This window comes from Hypanus sabinus, chromosome 21 (genome assembly GCF_030144855.1).
Source record: "Hypanus sabinus isolate sHypSab1 chromosome 21, sHypSab1.hap1, whole genome shotgun sequence".
NCBI classification, from domain to species: Eukaryota; Metazoa; Chordata; class Chondrichthyes; order Myliobatiformes; family Dasyatidae; genus Hypanus; species Hypanus sabinus.
In genome coordinates this window covers 16,638,677-16,660,285 of record NC_082726.1, presented here as the reverse complement: position 1 = coordinate 16,660,285, position 21,609 = coordinate 16,638,677, and the positions used below count along the sequence as shown (strand labels likewise).

At 39.9% G+C, this 21,609-nt stretch overlaps 1 protein-coding gene across 3 annotated transcripts in view; it reads left to right on the top strand.

Moving 5' to 3' along the window:
* Positions 1–21,609, top strand: part of slc12a1 (solute carrier family 12 member 1) — a 157,041-nt gene that overhangs the window by 47,537 nt on the left and 87,895 nt on the right. For all 3 annotated transcript variants that reach the window (XM_059946047.1, XM_059946045.1, XM_059946046.1), the window contains 7 exons: positions 8,513–8,652; positions 9,786–9,896; positions 10,036–10,147; positions 10,243–10,370; positions 10,472–10,556; positions 11,789–11,940; positions 15,282–15,389. In XM_059946047.1, the coding sequence (XP_059802030.1) occupies positions 8,513–8,652; positions 9,786–9,896; positions 10,036–10,147; positions 10,243–10,370; positions 10,472–10,556; positions 11,789–11,940; positions 15,282–15,389 (836 nt within the window). The remainder of the gene's footprint in view (positions 1–8,512; positions 8,653–9,785; positions 9,897–10,035; positions 10,148–10,242; positions 10,371–10,471; positions 10,557–11,788; positions 11,941–15,281; positions 15,390–21,609) is intronic.

Genomic DNA, 21,609 nt, shown 5'->3' with positions numbered 1-21,609 from the left:
TTAATCATTTTTCATGCTGTTGTAAAAGTAAAAAGAAGGAAAATAAAATGAAACAAATAAGTGCTGTGCTTGAAGATGAATGTGAGGAATTTAATATAGATGTGCTTTGTGAGAATAAAGTAAGAATAGCTGGACTATTCTGTTTCAAGTGAATCAAAACAATATTCTATTTAAACTGAATACTGGAGTGCAAGTAAATGTTCTTGCAGAATCCAAATTTAATGCTATAAAGCCAAGACCAAAGTTACATCAGACAAATATAAAAGTGACTGGGGTATTCAGGTGCAGTCATTCCAGTTAAAGGAACATGTGTGGCAAAGGTATCACACAAAAATATTGTGCATATGCCTTTAATTGTGGTCGTGCCAAAAAATGTACAGTCAATTCTGGGTTTCTCTGCCTGTGAAAGACTTAATTTGGTGAAAAGAGTTTTAGTCTTGGATTGTGACGCAGAGCGGAAGCAACAGAATGTTGCATTACAGTTGGCAGAAGGTGACGTAACTCAGCTGCAGGTCCAGCTCATGGAGGCTAATGCTGACCTGGAGAATATAAAAGCAGTGTCTGAGACGACCAGACAGGAGGCAGTTGACGATATGAAAAAGCAATGGCAGGTGGAGGGTGCTTCAATGCAAGCAATAATGTCAAGTCAAGTCACTTTTTATTGTCATTTTGAGCGTAACTGCCAGTACAGTACACAGTAAAAATGAGATGTTTTTCAGGATCATGGTGCTACATGAAACAATACAAAAACTACACTGAACTACCTAAAACAACACAAAAAATGACACTAGACTACAGACCTACCCAGGACTGAATAAAGTGCACAAAACAGTGTAGGCATTACAATATGTAATACACAAGACAATAAGCACAGTAGAGGGCAGTAATCTGATGTCAGTCCAGACTCTGGGTATTGAGGAGTCTGACGGCTTGGGGGAAGGAACTGTTACATAGTCTGGTCGTGAGAGCCTGAATGCTTCAGAGCCTTTTCCCAGATGGCAGAAGGGAGAAGAGTTTGTATGAGGGGTGCGTGGGGTCCGTCATAATGCCGTTTGCGGATGCATCGTGTGGTCTAAGTGTAATGGCGGGAAGAGAGACCCCTGATGATCTCAGCTGACCTCACTATCCGCTGCAGGGTCTTGCAATCTGAGGAGGGGCACTGAAAGAATATGAAATTCAGTTTCATCACCGTCTAGAGCAAGAATGCTCACAGTGGGCACAGTATAAGGAAGAAGTGAAAGCACAAGTGAAGGAATTGAGAAGTATTATTGAAATGATGAAGCCTCAGCATAAAAAAGAGATTACACAGTTAATTAATGAATTAGATGAAAAAAAGAAGATTTGAATTTCATTACAAATGGAAGTGGAATGTGAATTGACTGATTTAAGGAGACGTTTGTCTGAAGGACAAGGAGATAAAGTGATGATACAAGATAAAATCAACACATGGACACAGACCAGATCATACATGGTCCAAACAGAGGAGGAAGCGGTGTTAAGAAAGAATTGCAAAGACTTTAAAGAGCCAACTTCAGAGTTTCGGTTATCTAATATAGATGTGTTTTGATTAATGTTGTTAATAGTTTTTCTTTTTAAGGAAAGGAAGATGTGATATCATGTGCAGTGATGTGCTAGTACATGATTGGACAGAGCACTGAGCATGCGCGGGATTGCCAGAATATTCCAGCATGTGGCCGAGTTAAGATGTGTTTGTTTATTACTGTAAATAAAAGTTCTCTAATTCTTCCAGAATATGATTCTTTACTGTTAACCCACGGTATGTTTAAACAGAAGTAACATAACACACCCCTTTGGTGCAGTTATGTTGATGGAGATTGGGGAGATGTTTTTGCCAAGCCAAACTGACTGGGATCTACAAGTAAGAAAACCCAGGATCCAATTGCACAAGGAGGTATTGAAGCCAAGATCTTGAAGACTATTGATTAGTTTTGAGGAAATTATGGTATTGAATGCTGAGCTGTAATAATAAAGCGCATCCCGATGTATGCGTCTTTGCTCTCCAGATATTCCAGAATTGAGTGACGAGCTAATGAGATGGTATCTGCAAATTGGAGTGGATCCAAGTTGTCTCTCAGGCAGGAGCTGATATGTTTCATCACCAACCTCTCAAAACACTTCTGCACTGTGGATGTAAGTGCTGCTGGGCGATAGTCATTGAGGTAGATCACCATGCACTTCTAGGGCACTGGTATAATGGAAGCCTGATTAAAGCAGGTGGGGACCACGCACTGCTAAAGCAGGAGATTGAAGATCTCAGTGAACACACCAGCTAGTTGGTCAGCTCAGGTCTTTAGTACATGGTCAGGTACTCCATCCAGTCCAGATGCATGGATTCACCCTCCTGAAGGGAGCTCGCATGTCAGCTTCAGAGACTGAGATCATAGGATCACTGGGGGATGTGGGAGTTCGTGATGGGTTTTCCATGTTCTGACAGAACTAGCAAGCATAGAAGGCATTGAATTCATCTGGAAACAAAGCTCTGCTGTCTCACACAGTGCTCGATTTAACTTTATAAGAGGTGATAGCAGTCGAGCTGTTAAGCTTCCCTGTTGTTTCAAGTTTGGTGTGGAATCTCTGCTTTGGCTGTTCGATGGCTTCCCTGATATCACACCCACACCTCTTGTAGCTTTCTTGGTCACCAGACTTGATTGCCTCTGATCTGGCCCTCAGCAAATTTTGGATCTCATGGTTTATGCAGGACTTCTGATCAGGGAAGACTCTGAATGATTTAGTGGGACCATACTCATCTACAACTGTTTTAGTAATGTCTGTTTAACCATGGTGTATTTATTTAGATCTAGATGTGTACTTGAATATGGCCCAGTCCACCAACTCAAAGCAGCTTTGTAATCGCTCCTCTGCCTCTCGTGACCACCTCTTAGTTGTCATAATCTCTGGATCCTTGCTTTTTAGGCTCTGCCTGTATGCAGGTAGGAGGAGGATAGCGAGGTCATCTGATTTACCAAAATGCATTCTGGTCAAGGAACGATAGGCATTCCTTATCTTAGTATAGCAAGGGTCTAGTATGTTGGGCCCTCTGGTACTACAAGTTGTATGCTAGTGATAATTGGGCAGGGTTTTCTTCAAACATGGTTGAAGTCTCTAACTGTAATTTGAAATGCATTGGGATGGGCTGTTTCTTGTTTGGAGACAGCATCATGCAGCATTGTAACTACATGGCTACAATTGGCGGTTGGTGGTTTATACACTGCAGTCAGGACTGGGGTAAGTAAAATGGATGGCATTTGACCATTGAGTGTTCAGAGTTGGGGCATAATGAGTTCAACAGAACTGTCATGTCAGAGCACCAGCAAGAATTAACCATAAAACACATACCACCTCACTTTGCCATGCTTTTGGCCATAGTGATGAGCCTTAAAGGCGCCTTGTCTGACTGGTCTGGGTACTTCAGTCGATCATGAGATCTGAAGATTGTTGAGGAAATTTAAAAGTCCATTGTTTGGAGGAAAGTTGCATGCTCCAGATTGCAGTGAAGGTAATTCAAACGAAGTATATTTAAGAGGAATTTTGGTCCAATTTTCTGCAGTCCGCAAAGTTGTCAACGATCGCTGACACTATCTTGGCCATCTTGATCTGATGAAAGCTCTTTAGCCTGAAACTTCCTTCTGCTTTTATTTTCTATTTTTGACCTCTCCATTGATTTTCCTGTACTCCGCAGATTTCTTCTTGGCTATCAATCATTTGTTTTTTGCATCTCTTGCAAACAGTTATTTTGGTCCTGCAAACCCTTGCTTTAGTTGGCCTGCCTGGCACAAAAGCACCCATAGCCCTGTATCTTGGCCACCTAGGATGAAGCCGAAGTCTTTACCCTAGTTATTGACCAATATTAGGTATGGATCCTACTAAAATCTTGCTAACTTCTATGTAAGTTGCACCAGACATGTCAACCTGAACAGCTCTTGGTTCATTCAGATTAATTAAACACAAATTCCACAAATCTATGCTGTTTGCTGTAAGACCATTGGCACGTTATCTTGGAGTTGTACAAGATGTTGGTGATGCTGCACTTGGAATATTGTGTCCAGTTTTGGTCACCCTGCCATAAGAAGGTCGTCATTAATCTGGAAAAAGTGTAAAGAAGATTCATGATAATGTTGTCTTCTCTTCAGGGTGTGAGTTATTGGGGGAGGTTGGGTAAGCTAGGACTTTATTCCTTGAAACTTTAAGGTCACAAATGGCATAGATAGGGTGAATATACCCAGACTCTTTCCTTCCAGGGGAAGGAACAACGCAAGAATAAGGCAATGTTGTGGTTAGCATAACACTCTTACAGCACCAGCAATCTGGGTTCAATTCCTGCTGCTATCTGTAAGGAGTTTGTATATTCTCCCTGTGTCGTGTACATTTCCTCCAGGTGCCCTGGTTTCTTCCCACAAAGAGGTACGGTTGGAAGGTTATTTGGTCAATGGGTTTAATCGGGTGGCACAGGCTTGTTGGGTGGGAAGGACCTGAAAAAATATATTTAAAAATAAAGGACATGAGTTAAGGTGAGAGGAGAAAAATTGAAGGGGGCCTGTAATGCCTATGTGTTCTTACAGTTTCTCTTACATGATCCTCTCCTTTCACAATCTACTAAGCATTCAATATTATTTCAGTTCACGTTGATAATGTCTGTAAAACCTTGCACTCCCTGTAATTAAGCCATACATTTCTAAGTAATTTTAAAACTGTCCTTAAGGATTTTCCCCCCAGTAATCTTGTTCACAAGCAAAATTACACTCTTGAGTCCTGTAGTCATAATGCCTTCTCAGAATTGGGATCAATGACATACAGTATGTCATGAAATCTGTTGTTTTCTAGCAGCAGTACAATGCAATACAGAAGAATTACTGTAAGTTACAATATATACTAAAATAAATGCAAAAAGAATAAAATAGTTAATTGGTTCAATGACCTTTAGAAATCTAATGACTGTTTCTAAAATGTTAAATGTGTATCTTCAGGCTTCTATACCTCCTTCCTGATGGTAGTAATGAGAAGAGTCGTCCTGGATGCCGAGGATCCTTGATGATGGATGCCGCCTTCCTGAGGCATCACCTTTGGAAAGTGTCCTTGATGGTGAAGGGACTATTGCCTGTGATGGAACTGGCTGAGTTTATAACCCTCTGCAGCTTTTTCCAATCCTGTGCAGTGGTGCCAGATGGTGATGTAACCAGTCAGCATGTTCTCCTTGGTACATCTGCAGAAATTTACTAGAGTCTTTGGAGACATACCAAATTTCATCAAACTCCTGAATATAGCTACTGACATACCTTCTACATATTTGCATCAATATGTTAGGCCCAAAATAGATCTTCAGAGATGTGCCAGGAACTTAAAACTGCTTACCCTTGACTCACCATTGCAGACCTCTTGTTGATAACTGCTGTGTTCTCCTGCTTTCCCCTTCCTGAAGTTCACCATTAATTCCTTGGTGTTACTGACAAGGCTGTTGTTATGATTCCTCTCAACCAGCCAATTATCTCACTCATCTAGGCCTCCTCGTGACTATCTGGGATTCTGCTACTAACAGTTGTATCATAAGCAAGTTTATAAATGTGTTTGAGCTGTGCCTAGCCACAGTCATGAATGTAGAGCGAGTGGAGCAGCAGGGTAAGCACTCATCTTTAAAAGTGCACCTGTGTTGATTTGTCAGCAGGAAGATGTTATTTCCGACCTGCACTGAATGATGAGGAAGTCAAGGATCCAGTTACAGGCAACATACTTTTTTTTTCAAGCAATATGTTGAGCTTTAAATCACGCAGCATAAAATTTGTGAAGCTGCTGGAAAATGGAGATGAGTTTGGGTCGATATTTGATGTGGCAAAGGGCCTGCTTAGGTTCTGTGACTATCCACCTGCAGTGCAACTGCAGAACCTTTGCATCATTCATCAATTAACCATAAACATTTAATCCTTTTACTACCAGTGCTGAGTGGCTATGACGTGTATCATCTACAAGGTGCAGTGCAGTTACCTAACTAGGCCTACAGCATCTTTCAAATTCCTGACCTCTATCACCAAGGAGAACAAAGGACTTGGGTGTATGGGATCACAAGACACTACTTACAGCTTTCCCTTCAAGTTGCACACTATCCTGTCTTGGAAATATATTCCTATTCCTTCATCATTATTTTGACTGTATCTTTGAAGTGAAAGGAGCACTGTGGGGAATCTGTATCATGAGTACCATGGTGCACGGTAGCATAATGCTAGCACAACAGTTTACAGTACAGATGATCCAGGTTGAATTCCCACTGCTGCCAATAAGGAGTTTTCCCCATGATCGCATAGGTTTCCTCTAGGTGCTCTGGTTTCCTCCCACAGTCCAAAGATATACTGGTTGGTAGATTAATTGGCCATTGTAAATTGTCCTGTGATTAGGCTGGATTAAATCAAGGATTGCTGGTTAATTGGCTGTTTTAAATTGTCCCATGATTAGGCTGGATTAAATCATGGATTGCTGGTTAATTGGCCATTGTAAATTGTCCCATGATTAGGCTGGATTTAGTCAAGGATTGCTGGTTAATTGGCCATTGTAAATTGTCCCATGATTAGGCTGGATTTAGTCAAGGATTGCTGGTTAATTGGCCATTGTAAATTGTCCCATAGTTAGGCTGGATTTAGTCAAGGATTGCTGCTTAATTGCCATTGTAAATTGTCCCATGATTAGGCTGGATTAAATCAAGGATTGCTGGGCATTGTGGCTTGAAGGGTCGAAAGAGCCTATTCTATGCTCTATCTCAATGAACAATAATAAAACAAAGAATGCAGTAGCAAAAGAAGGTGGCACACCACCACCTTCTTGAAGACATTGGGAATGGGTAATCAATGCCGGCCTTTCCAGCAACACAGAGATCCTAAAGAATCAGAATTAGATTTATGAACACTGACATGTATGATGTGAAATTTGTTGTTTTGCAGCAGCTATATGTTGCAATGTCTTGAAATGACCAGAAATTACAATAAGTGCAAAACAAAACAAGGTAGTATTCATAAACCTTTCAGAAATCTGGTGGAGGGGAAGATGTTGATATGGCTCTTCGGGTTCCTTTACCACCTCCCTGATAGTAGTAATTAGAGGGGCACAACCCTCTACAACCTCTTGCAATTCTGTACATTGGAGCCTTTATACAAGACTGTATGCAACCAGACAGAATACTGAACAACTAGAGAAATTTGTAAGAGTTTTAATCAAACTTAATGAAGTAGAGCTGCTTGTGTGCTTTCACGATTGCATCAATGTGTTGGGCCCAGCATGGATCCTCCAATATGTTGATGCCCAGGTATTTGAAGCTGCTCACTCTTTCCACTGCTGACCTCCCAGTGAAGACTGGTGTGTTCTTCTGACTTCCCCTTTCTGGAATCCACAATCAATTATTTGTACTTGCTGTTGTTGAATGTGAGGTTATTGTTGGAACACTGCTGAATCAATCGATCTTTCTCACTCCTCCATTCCTCCTTATCACTATTTGAGATTGTTCTGACATCAGTGGTGTCACTGGCAGATTTATCAATAGCGTTTGAGCAGTGCTTTGCCATACTGTCGTAAGTATAGAGAGAGCAACAATGGCTAAAACCATTTTTGAGGTGCAACTGTGTTGATTACAGGCAAAGAAGAGGTATAATTTCTGATCCTGACTGATTGTGGTCTCCCAATAAGGAAGTTGAGGGAGATACAGAAGCCCAGGTGTTGAAGTTTGCTGATTATTATAGCGGAGGGAGGGGTGGGGAATAATGGTACTGAACACTGAACTGTAATTGATAAGCAGCAGCCAGATGTTTGCTTTGTGGTTTTCTGTCTGTTCCAGTGAATGTATCTTAGCCTCTGTGCTATGTGATGTAATATGATGTAAGATCAATGCCCATGTGTAGTACAGATTGAATTTCACTGAGAAAGTTCGTCATAGCTCTGCATTCCCTGACTAGCAAAAACCAATCAATCTCCATGACTGAATTATTATTTAGCTTTCTTAGCTTTTCTTTGGGAGGGATATTGGTGAAAGCATTAGCAGTTTCAGACTTCTGCCACCCTCTGTTTTGAAATATAGTCTAACTTTTCTGAATGGCCTAACTGTTTATAAGTATGTTGCTGTTTCAATGCCCAACATTGGCTAGATTAAGAGCCTCCACACCCAAGTTATTCCTTTAAAGATCCTGATAGTCTCAATCAAACTTCTCTAATCTTTTGTTTTGTAAAAATTATACAACTCAAGTGATAAAACAGTTGGTTGCCATATAGCTTCGTTGTCTCAGATTCAATCCTGGTGATTATGAGGAGATTGCAAGGTCTCCATGGGATGCATGATTTCTTTGTGTGTCCTGGTTTTCTCGGTATCTCAAAACCTGCTTGTGATGAAGGTTCTGGTGAATCTGCTGTTCGCTGTACTGAAGACATGTACTCATGTAACTGGAAGATGATTATAACCTAGATGCAGTCTGTTATGGCATTTTAGTTCCAGTTTAAATTAATTATATTCCGATTGAAACAGGTGGTGCATACTATCTCATTTCCAGAAGTTTGGGACCAGAATTTGGTGGATCGATAGGCTTAATCTTCTCCTTTGCTAATGCTGTAGCTGTGGCTATGTATGTCGTTGGATTTGCAGAAACTGTGGTGGATATTCTGAAGGTAATGTATGTTTTGTATTTGACACTAAATGCCGATTTCATATTTAAATACTCATTTACAAAAAGTGCCACATTTGCTTATACAGGCAGTCCCTGGGTTACGTATGAGTTCCGTTCCTGAGTCCGTCTTTAAGTCGGATTTGTATGTAAGTCGGAACAAGTACATCCGGTATTATTTAGCGTCAGTTAGTCAAATGTTTGTCTTAGTATATATTTTACCTTTCTATGCATATAAAACACTTAAGGGACATATGTATTCCAATAATTAAACCACTGCATTGCTTAGTAATAATTGTAGCTTTCATCGGGGCAGGGCGTTTCATATGCTTCATTATTCTCACTTTATCCGTTATCCTTTAAAATTGTTCTGATCGTTGACCGACTGTAGCCTAACACTTTTCTGATGACCGATGGCATTTCACCTCTTTCCAGACACTTTATTATTTCCACTTTATTTTCAATCGCAATCACTTCCTGTCAATGGAGCAGAAACACTGCGAGCAACAGGTCCTGACCTGAGCCGTCTTCCGAGGTCCGCTAGGTCCTAAGGACCACCGCACTGATTTCCCAGGGTGCTAAACTGCACCGCACTGAGACAGGATAAATGGGATATTTGATCCTCTACAATATTCCGCGTGGGAATTTAAGCTGGAGGTGGCAGTGTTTTTCTTGGGAGGTTGAGTTGCGAGCTCGACATCAACCCGGCACGGATGGTATGGGAGTCACTGGATCGATAATCAATCAGGCATGGGACTGGTCTGTCACTAAATCGAACTCTGGAGCCTCTGTTCTCTAGCCCGGTGCTGATCTGACTGTGCCACCAGCCGACCAGAACGGGTGGGAGTGGGGGGCAGGGTCAGGGTGAATCTTACTAAGAAAAATTTAAGCCAAATACAAAGTTAAACACTCAACACAGTGACAACGACAATGACTTAAGATGGTGGATGGCGTCACAATCTGACTTAAAATGGCAGATGCTGTCGTGATCCGGCTTAAAATGGCGGATAGCGTTCTCCTTCCTCGGTTCGTAAGTACGAGTTGTCCGTAAGTCAGACGTTTGTAAATCAGTGACTGCCTGTATATTGGAATGTTCTTCTAAATATTATTTGCCAATAATGAATCTTTTTTTTGCAGGAAAATAATGCACTCATGGTAGATCCAATCAGTGATATCCGAATAATAGGTTGCATTACAGTAGTAATACTACTTGGAATAACTGTAGCTGGCATGGAATGGGAAACCAAGGTAAGGTGTTTTCAGATATTTCAGATTTTTTATATGGTGTCGTAATATTTAGGTAAAGTGATACCTTAGTCAGTTCAGTTTGCTGTGTTAATAAGTCTGGCATTAATACAGAACTAATCAACTACATTTGTTTTAACAGGCTCAAGTTATTCTTCTGGTAATTCTTCTAGTTGGAATTTGTAACTTCTTTATTGGAACTGTTATTCCAAGTAATACTGGGAAAAAAGGCAAAGGTTTCTTTAACTACCAAGGCAAGCTTTTATTGTATTATAAAGAACACATTTTGGTGAATTTTAAAAGTTGAACACTGGACTTAAGTTTCTTAACTTTTCTTAAACCTGTACAGCTGACATATTTGCAGAGAATTTTGGACCATCTTTTAGGGATGGAGAAGGTTTCTTCTCTGTTTTTGCAATCTTTTTCCCAGCTGCTACTGGTATTCTTGCTGGTGCCAACATCTCAGGTGATCTAAAGGTGTGTTCCTAATGAGTAATGAAATACTAATGACTTTTGAAAATTAAAGATAATTTAAAATGATTAAGCAATGCTTTGTGACTCAAAATATTGTGCTTTAGGATCCTCAAGTAGCCATCCCTAAAGGAACAATGTTAGCTATCTTCATAACTTCTTCAACTTATATTGCTGTTGCCGTCTGTGTAGGTAAGATCAATTTCTTTTGAATATTAATTGCTTAAAACTTGACCACAAGAATATAGAAACTGAGAAGCATACTGAATGCATTATGACTACGTTTTGTACTCCGCATTAGTAGTCATCATGAAATATTCATGTTAGGAATGGAAAATTGTAGGCTGAGAAGTATGGGAGAAAAGATCATGCCCAGATTTTGTACATTGGAATTTAAAACACTAAATTACAAGGCTATTTTAATTTTTTAAAATTATACAATGCTTGTGTCATAACTTAATTATGAGATGGATTGTTTTTTCTTTGCGACAACTGATGAGTACTTTTGGTCCCAAATTTGCAGAGATGGAAAGGGTTGCATGTTATGCTAGGCAGAGGTAAATGCATTGTCAAATTAGATGAAAGACTTTACTGTTACCATCCCAACTAACAGCTATAGTTGGAAAGTCATTGAGCATGGCCGCCAGCAAATATTATGGATACAAGCATTAAAGTCTTCAGAAAATTAAATGCATGACTTTTCTGGAAATATAATAGCCAGGAGGGGACCTGCTCCTTCATTATCACCTGCTGCTAGCTCAAATTTCAGTACTGTAGACTATGAATATTGGCATTTTCTGTGATTCTACATGAAGATTTAAAAAAGTAATTCCCAACTACAAGTCATAGTCCAGATTGATATTGTCTCCCTTTCATCTGTTCTCAGCCTTGGTTCAGTGTTGGCAGATTTAAGTCAGTTTGCGGATTCAAGCCACATTAGGAACATGGTCCAAGCTGATGCTATAGATACAAACAACAGATAGAGGTGTGCTTCAGAGTAAATTTAAATTGACCTTTTTAAGTAGGTTCCTTCCCGCTAAATCTTAACACTGGAAACTGGATTTAGGAAGGTGCACTTTTCGTGAAAAATAAACTTGCCTTTCCAAACAACTCTTTGAATGTTACCTGACACTCCCCTCAGAACCAACAGCAGATTACCCTCTGTGAAGGGTGAGTTATGGGAGAAAGACATGAGTATGCTAAATATCAAGGCCAATTGTACTGCCAGTGATAACTTGGGTCTTGTGCACAGTAGGAATCAATGGTAACTTTGCAAAATTATCATTCATTGACCTGCCATACACGCCACCTTTAATGTGTCTTTCGAACGAAAAAAAGATCTAGGCTTGCGTAGCTATTTGAAAGTTTTATTTGCATATTTTATACAATCACACCTTATTTCTTGTGTTTATACCCATTTTTAGGTGCCACAGTTGTGCGTGATGCCACTGGAGGTGTGAATGATACCTTAAGTTCCACTACAAACTGCAATGGTTCAGCAGCCTGTAAACTGGGATATGATTTCTCTATCTGTAACACACAGACATGCAATTTTGGTTTAATGAATAACTTCCAGGTAGTTTATTTTTTATTCACAGACTAGAAACATTACTGGGAAACTTAGCATTTATTCTCCATCTTTAACTGTCATTTGGAAGTGGTAATGGATCATTTTGAGATATTGCAGGTTTATGGTGCTGTTGAGTAGGGAGGTCAAGTATTTTGATGTATTTGAAAGCAAGGTATTTCCAACTCAGGATTGTGTTACTTGTGAACATGTAAACAATTCAAAGGTTAATTTATTATCAAAGTATGCAACTCTGAAATTCTTCTTCTCCAGATGGTTATGAAACCAAGAAAGAAAAGAAAGGCAGCATGATCGTTAACTACCAAGTCTCACTCCCTGCGCAAAAAAATGAACAGAAACGGAACAGGCACATCAACCCCCAAATTGTCCTCCCCGGCACATAAAAAATAGAAAAAGATCGAGTGAAAAACACAGAATACAGAAAAAGTAAAAGACTGGTGGGGAGGGGTGAGGGGAGTCTAGTCCAAGTCCACATCCAAAATGCAGAAATCCTGGGCCACATTCTTCCTCTCTGTAGCAGAGTGATCTCACTGGCGATTTCAAAAGGCAGTCTCCCCTTTCCTTAGATCCAGGTCATCTACAATCTGTGTGTGAGAAATGGAGTACTGTATAATAATGATCAACATCTTTTTCATATATGAAATCCAATTCATGTAAATTCAATTCAAGTTTAATTATCATTCAACGATACATGAATACAGCCAAATAAGACAGTGTTACTACTGGGGTCAAGGTGCTAAAGCACATTACCAACAGTCACATCAAGAACACAATTATGGAATAAAAGAGTCCAGACATGCCCCCATCTCCCCCCAAAAGAAACACACCGAGGCTTCATACCCAGTCCTTGCATATACAAGTCAACAAACACACATGGAATAGATAAAAAAAATTCGACACAGAATATGTGTGTATATAGCCCAGACCCCACCAGCCCAGCAATATAATTCTTATTAAACTGAAATTTTAAGTATTTTTAGATATCAAGTAGATGGCTTAACTTTAAAAAAAATGATGAATAGAGTTTTGTTATGTTCACACATCAGGACGAAATGTGCTGCTGTTCAATTTCTGACAACTGAAGACCTCACTCATCTGGCTTGTAATGAAAGAGATTAACAAACTTGAAATTGGTGTTTAGCAAGCTACTGCAATAACTTTAACCTCTCTTCCACATTTCAATTAAAGGAATTTAAAAAAGTAAATAAAAATGGTTTCAAAAACAATATCATGGAAATTTGTGTAACATACTTTTGATTCTTGTGGAATGGATTTGAGATGTAAAATTGATTAAAGTACAGGATACCACTGGCAGGTTCCATAAGTCTATATCTTTGCACTGAGTACATGAAATATAGTGGCATGCAAAAGTTAGGGCACCTCTGGTCAAAATTTCTGTTACTCTGAATAGTTGAGTAGAAGATGAACTGATCTCCAAAAGTCATAAAGTTAAAGATGACTCATTCTTTTCAACATTTTAAGCAAGGTTAATGTATTATTCTTGTTTTGTACAGAGAAGAAAAGGAGCACCATGCAAAAGTTTGGGCACCCCCAAGAGATTTGAGCTGTCAGATGACGTTTACCAAGGTCTCAGACCTTAATTAGCTTGCTAGGGCTATGGCTTGTTCACAGTCATCGTTAGGAAAGGCCAGGTGATGCAAATTTCAAAGCTTTAGAAATACCCTGACTCCTCAAACCTTGTCCCAACAATCAGCAGCCATGGGCTCCTCTAAGCAGCTGCCTAGCACTCTGAAAATTAAAAAAAAATAATGCCCACAAAGCAGGAGGAGGCTATAAGAAGATAGCAAAGCGTTTTCAGGTAGCCAGTTTCCTCAGTTCGTAATGTAATAAAGAAATGGCAGTTAACAGGAATGGTTGAGGTCTGGAAGACCAAGAAAACTTTTGGAGAGAACTACTTGTAGGATTGCTAGGAAAGCAAATCAAAACCCCTGTTTGACTGCAAAAGACCTTCAGGAAGATTTAGCAGGCTCTGGAGTGGTGTTGCACTGTTCTACTGTGCAGCAACACCTGCACAAGTATGACCTTCATAGAAGAGTCATCAGAAGAAAAGCTTTTTTGCGTCCTCACCACAAAATTCTGCATCAGAAGTTTGCAAAGAAACATCTAAACAAGCCTGATGCATTTTGGAAACAAGTCCTGATGAAGTTAAAATAGAACTTTTTGGCCGCAATGAGCAAAGGTACGTTTGGAGAAAAAACAGTGCAGAATTTCATGAAAAGAGCACCTCTCCAACTGTTAAGCATGGGGGTGGATCGATCGTGCTTTGGACTTGTGTTGCAGCCAGTGGCATGGGGAACATTTCACTGGTAGAGGGAAGAATGAATTCAATTAAATAGCAGCAATTTCTGGAAGCAAACATCATACCATCTGTAAAAAAAGGCTTCTACAACAGGATAATGATCCTAAATACCTCAAAATCTACAATGGGCTACCTGAAGAGGCATAAGCTGAAGGTTTTGCCTTGGCCCTCACAGTCCCCTGACCTCAAAAAAGCAGTGCATGCTAGGCGGCCCAATAATCTCACAGAACTAGCAGCCTTTTGCAAGGAAGAATGGGTGAAAATCCCCCAAACAAGAATTGAAAGACTTAGCTGGCTAGAAAAAGCATTTACAAGCTGTGATACTTGGCAAAGGGGGATTTACAAAGTACTGATCATGAAGGGTGCCCAAACTTTTGCTTCGGGCCCTTTTCCTTTTTTGTTATTTTGAAACTGTAAAAGATGGAAATAAAAAAGTAATTAGCTTAAAATATTAAAGAGATGTGTCATCTTTAACTTTATGCCTTTTGGAAATCAGGTCATCTTTTACTTGCTTAGCAGTAACAGAAATTTTGACCGGGGTGCCCAAACTTTTGCATACCAGTGTATATGGTGAGCAACCTTGATCCTGATGAGCAATTCTTAACTGGATAGTACTCTGAGAAATTCATTTAAATAGAAGTATGGGACTTGAAAAAACACATTTTTATGCAGAATGTGAAAATGATTGACATCCCCAAAACATGTATTCTCTTTCACATATATACAAACATGCATCAATGACACTAAGAAAATGAAGAGCAGACTTCCTATTCAGAGCCAATTTCTGTGCCTCTGTTTGCTGTAAAATTTCAAGCCAAAAGAGACCCAGAAATGAGCGCCAAAATAAAACATCATTGTAAAGAATTATCCAGAGCTTAATGCCCGAAGTGGTATTCCAGGTACCAGTGCTGTAATGTTGAATGTCTTTCATGAAGTGCATAAAGGGGCTGGCTTGGGACAATCAGAATACCAGGAACTGACATATAACAGCAGTTAACATGTTTTGTAGGTTATGAGCATGGTGTCTGGATTTGGACCCCTCATCACAGCTGGAATCTTTTCAGCCACTCTTTCTTCTGCCCTGGCCTCTTTAGTCAGTGCGCCCAAGATTTTTCAGGTAAGAAAAGTTAATTTTCAGTTATAAATGTTATAATATAAACCATTTTATCATATTTATTAACACTTGTCTGAACATGTGAATTTGTATTAAATTGACATAAAATTTTTATAGCATGGAATTGTTAGAGCAGATAACATTTTCAATTATAATAGAAACGTGTTAACTTATTCATTAAGTATTTACCAGCAAACAATACAAATTGGGGTGCTTGTTTCACATTTGTAAAATATAAGAAATTTACTGCTCGTTTAAAAATGAAGCAATTGCATGCTGGAATTGAGATTTGCCTTCTATGACGGCTCTGACTTTGCATCTCGAAACAATTGTGCAGGTGTTAGCATTGTCTCATGTGAAGGCAATCGTAGTCTTTTTATTAGAGTGATTTTCTGATAAGTAGTGTACAAAGATTCCTGGTTTCCTCTTAATAATTTGTATTTGATTTAATCAACATCTTATCAACCAATGATAGGACTCTGAGGAACATTGTTATACAAAGGGATCTTAGGATGCAAGTCCATAGCTTACTGAAAATTTCAACACAAGTGAATAGAGTGGTATTCACCAGTAAGTAGATTGAGTATAAAAGTCAGGAAGTCGAGTTGCCCTTGGATAAATATTGGTTAGGTTATACAGTATTAGTAGTATTATATACACTCCTGGGTGCCTCGTTACAGGAAGGAAGTAACAAGGCTTTGGAGAGAATGCAGAAGAGGTTCACCAGGATGTTGTTTGGATTAGAGCATTACTTGTAAGGAGAGGTTGGTCAAACTTGGATTGTTTCCTTTGGGGCATCGGAAGATGAGGATTGGCCTGATAAAAGTATATAAAATTGAGAGGCAAAAAGAGATAGTCTCTTTACCAGGATGGAATCATTAAATGCTAAAGTGTAGTATTTGAGGTGAGAGGAGACAAATTTAAAGAAGATGTGAGTCGAGTTTTTGCACATGAAGTGGTTGTGACATAGAACAAATTTCCAGGGGGTGTGGTAAAAGCAGTGTTTTTTTAACTTTTTTTATTAGTTTTTCAAAACATTTTACAAATTAAAAACCCCAAATCCCAATGAGGAACATTAAAACAGTGCAAAATTAAGCATACAATAACAATATGTTACAAAGGAAGAGAATTTAGCAAAAAAAAAGCACCTAAATTAAAGACAAGTAAGCTTAGTGTCCTCCCCAAGCCCCACAACACAAGAAAAAGCAACAGCAACTCCAGACCAACCACAACACAATATAGAGAGTATAAGTCAGGACAACCAAGCTCCCAGACTGGCTCAGCAACAGAGGGTAATAAATGCCTTCTACCAGAAAAAAAAAGGAGCTGAAAGCAAGGGACCGAAGAGAGAAAAAAAACCCTAGTCAAGAGGAAGGTTATGAAAGTGCTCGATAAAAGGTCCCCAGACCTTATGGAACTTTAGATCCGAATTGAGAACTGAATAATGAATTTTTTCGAGGTCCAAACAGGCCATGATGTCGTTAAGCCATTGAGCATGAGTGGGCGGGGCAGCATCTCTCCATCTGAGGAGGATCAAGCGTCTAGCCAGAAGAGAGGCAAAGGATAATATTCGGCATTTGGTCGGACCCAGACATAAATCTGTCTCGCCCCAAAAACCGAACAGAGCAATTAAGGGGTTTGGTTCTAGGTGCTGATTCAGAATACACGATAACGTAGTGAAGACATCTTTCCAGAATTTCTCCAAGCTAGGACAGAACCAGTACATATGGATGAGAGAGGCCACGCCCCTCTTGCATTTATCACAGAGCGGACTAACGCTAGGGTAGAATCGAGATAGAGAAGCAGTGTTTTAAGAGGCACCTAGACAGGCACATGTACAGACAGAATGGAGGGACATAGACCATGGGAAGGCATGTGTACTGTTCTATGTTCACTCTCTAATGCATGCTGCATAATTGTGACAAAGACTGTAACTGGTACTAGAGAAGGACAAAGGAGATAATGGGTCTTGAAGGTCTTTAGGCAGAGTCTGAAGTGCAGCAGGAGGAAGGAGACAACCAGAGACATACCTGTACTTGACAATACAGCTTCATCTCCCACAGAATTGGTTTGAGGGTTTCCTAATAGGAGATGATTTTAATAAGGATTCTGCAAAGTATTTCATCAAGAGAAACTAAATGGCTATTTACACACTACAGTCCTTAATCCTAACATAGTTTACCAGACAGGAGAGCATGCTGACAGTCTCCTTGCAACCAGTTTGCAGGTCCACATCAATGAACAATTGCCTAACCTTATAACTTGAGGTTTATTACAAAATATTTGTATTGTCAGTTCTCAAAGTAATCTTTATTCAGTTTTTTGAGGAGTGTGTATGAGGGTAGAACATGAGGTGTCATTTTACAGGGGTTTTAACAAGGCATTTGACAAATTCCTAAGTGAAACTGGTTTAAAAAAATTAAGCTCCTGGAAAGCAGCAAAAGTGGCAGCAAAGTTTACTCAGTAACAGGAATTTTCTAGGTATATTCCAATAACAGGGATTGGAAAGAAAATAACCTTTTGTTTTTGTTCCACATTGTATTATCAAGCTAACACCTCATATACAAAATGCTGGTGGAACACAACAGGTCAGGCAGCATCTATAGGGAGAAGCGCTGTCGACATTTTGGGCCAAGACCCTTCATCAGGACATGTATGTGTTTGAACTGCACTCAATTAGTATCTCATTTTAGTTTTAATGTTTGTGTCCTGACGAAGGGTCTGGGCCCGAAACGTCGACAGCGCTTCTCCCTATAGATGCTGCCTGACCAGCTGCATTCCACCAGCATTTTGTGTGTGTTGCTCGAATTTCCAGCATCTGCAGATTTCCTCGTGTGTAACACCTCATATGCTCCTTTCTTGTATGTTAGAGAGGAAGCCATGAAAGGAATATATGAAGTGTTAGTTTGATAATATGAGGTGGAACAAAACCAATGTTGGAAGAGCTCAGTCAAACAAGTTCTGAAGAAGGGTCACTGACAATTAGTTTGAAGAACAGATAGGAGAGGAATGACTTGGAGTGGAGGAAGATATGTGGTGATCTTAGCTGCTAGCATTCTGTGTTAGGATGAGCGATTCTTGATATATTTAAGACTTGAATTAGTTTTTTTTTAGTTAGGATTTTTTGGTTTTAATGTTTGGCAAAATTGATTGTGTTATTAAGACTAGTCTAATAATCATCAACTTTTGGTGCAACCAAATTACAACAATGTACACCTTCAAATTTCTATTGTTTTATTGTTTGAGATTTGAGCAAGAACGGTGTTTATTGCCCTGGAGAAAATAGTAATGAGCTGCTTGCTGCCTTGAACTATTGTCGTTCCTCTGAATGTACTCCAGGATTCAGACTAAATGATCAAGGAATGCTAGCTTAGACCTTGAGTATTAAAAGAGCACAATATAATTCCAAGTTGGGGGTGGGGGAGTTAAGCATGAATTGCAAAAGAAAATGCAGTTAATGATGTTCCAATGCATCTGAAACTCTTGTCTTTCTAGATAGTAGAGCTTGAGGTTTTGCCACATATCATAGGTAATTACATGTATTCTGTATATGCTGCACCCAAATTGTATGCTGGTAGTAGAGGCAGTGGATGTTTAGAGCAGTAGATGGAGTATCACTCAAGAGATTATTTAAGTGTAGACTGATTTAGTGATAATTATTTTTGTGCTGCCTTTTCTAAACAGGACATAGCTTCACAATTTTTCCCGGTGTTTGGATTATGGCAATGTTGTAATTCAATGAAGTAGCTTGGCAAGAAGTGTGCTTCCTTCTGGGGTACAAGTCTTAAGTTTTATAGCTGAATGTCATCATATCCTGAACCATTTAATAGACAATAGGTGCAGGAGTAGGCCATTCAGCCCTTTGAGCCAGCACCGCCATTCACTGTGATCATGGCTGATCATCCACAATCAGTACCCCGTTCCTGCCTTCTCCCCATATCCCTTGACTCCACTATCTTTAAGAGCTCTATCTAACTCTTTCTTGAACGCATCCAGAGAATTGGCCTCCACTGCCTTCTGAGGCAGAACATTCCACAGATCCACAACTTTCTGGGTGAGAAAGCTTTTCCTCAACACTGTTCTAAATGGCCTACCCCTTATTCTTAAACTAGGAAGTCTGGTTCTGGACTTCCCCAACATCGAGAGCATGTTTCCTGCCTCTAGCGTGTCCAATCCCTTAAAAATCTTGTATGTTTCAATCAGATCCCCTCTCATCCTTCTAAATTCCAGTGTATACAAGCCCAGTCGCTTCAATCTTTCAACATATGACAGTCCTGCCATCCCGGGAATTAACCTCGTGAACCTACGCTGCACTCCCTCAATAGCAAGAATGTCCTCAAATTTGGAGACCAAAACTGCACACTATACTCCAGGAGGGGTTTCACCAGGGCCCTGTACAGCTGCAGAAGGACCTCTTTGCTCAACTCCCCTTGTTATGAAGGCCAACATGCCATTAGCTTTCTTCACTGCCTGATGTACCTGCATGCTTACAACATTTGTTTTATGTGGTACTCTCGGTTGTTTCTTGATATCATTGGCCAAAGTCTGACTTTGTTAAGGATCTCAGAGGAAGATGATCGATCACTTATTTAGACTTCTGAACGTAACTCTGAATTTACATGCTGCACACTTTCAGTGTTGAGGACAACTTTGTTTTTGTGCTTCCTTCAAATGACCATATAATTATCCACCACTTTGCAGCTAGATGAGATGTGAAACGTTAATTGGATCCCTCAGTTGTAATCTCTAAGCTCAGAGGACAAATACATGTCATTTTACTGCTTAGCATGTATGTGTTTGAACTGCACTCAATTAGTATCTTATTTAGGTATTCTGGTGCTGCTTCTGCCGTGCTCTTCACTCTCCATCCTTTAGCTTGGTTATGTGAAAGGCTAAGAGATCTCAATATGGTGGATGTGTTGGCTGCTTCTCATGGTCCAGTGCCTCAATGGATGCAGATCTGTTTAGTCTATCTCATTTAGTGCCATGCAACACAAAGAAAGGTATCCTCTGTATAAAGAAGGCATTTTTCCTCGAAGATTTATACAGTGGTCACTTCTATTAGTGCTGTTATTGATAGATGGAGAAGAGGCCAAATAAGCTTGGTTTGTGTTGATATATTCATTGCCTGCCACAGTGCCAGTCTGGCAGTTGTGCCCTTCAGGACTTGGCTGTAGTTGTTTTTATCAAACCATTCTTTGTAATGGGCATTGAAGTTCCCTATCTAGATTACGTTTGTTGCCTTAGCTGCATTGTTCAATATCAGGAAGTACTGTTACATCAGCTGAAGGTAGACTGTAAGACAGAGAGTAAACTCCTTGCCAGATTTCTCTTGATGCCATGAGACATGGAAATTAAGGGTTATTCCCTTCTATCAGAATACTAGTATGTCACCACCTCTGCTTGTTGGTGGGACAGAATACATCTGGGAGAGCAGTAGAGGAGTCCGGCTCATTGACTGGAAGATCAGATCCTGAGCTCAGTAATATCAGGCTATTGCTCGACTAATCTGTGGATAAATTCTGTCAGTTCAGACTCTAGTCTCTAGGTGTTTGAGAAGTTTTTAGCAATGTTGTAAAATTACACTAGCCCATTCAGTCTCCACAAGTGGTATGCAACTCTGCCATGGACCATCCCAAGCCCAGCAGCTAAAGGGGAGGGTTGGGCACGGGATTAGCAATCATCCCATAAAACAGTGCAAGTATCTCATTCCTGCAAGAGCAAGAATACACCAAGAAGATGGGTTACATCTGGAGGCTACTTGAAAGACTGCCCAGGATAGAGAACTCTGAGGTACTATAGATGGCCTATGCCCCAGTAGGAGTGATGGGTTTAAGATGTAGGTGGTATGCAAGTTGATGCCAACTGGTTCATTTGGCCGCCTTCTTTGTTCTCAAAGCAATTATGGTGCTATTGAGTATGATATACCTTATTACCTTTGCTCTGGCACTATTCTGAACATCTGCAGACACTGCTGTTGAGCCTAAACACACTTGCAGCTGGGCAGCTTAAAGAAGATGGCAATCACAACACATGAGAATTCACACATTCTAGCCAATTAAGCTTTCTTTTTGTACTTGTATTTAACTCTTCCTATTTCATTCTTGTCAAGTCGTGATCAAAGCACAACGACAACAACACTCCCTCTTGGCTTAGTCCACGTTCTGGGAAAGATGATTGGTGATTTAGATAGACTTTGTTAAAGGAACAGTATTAAATTAGC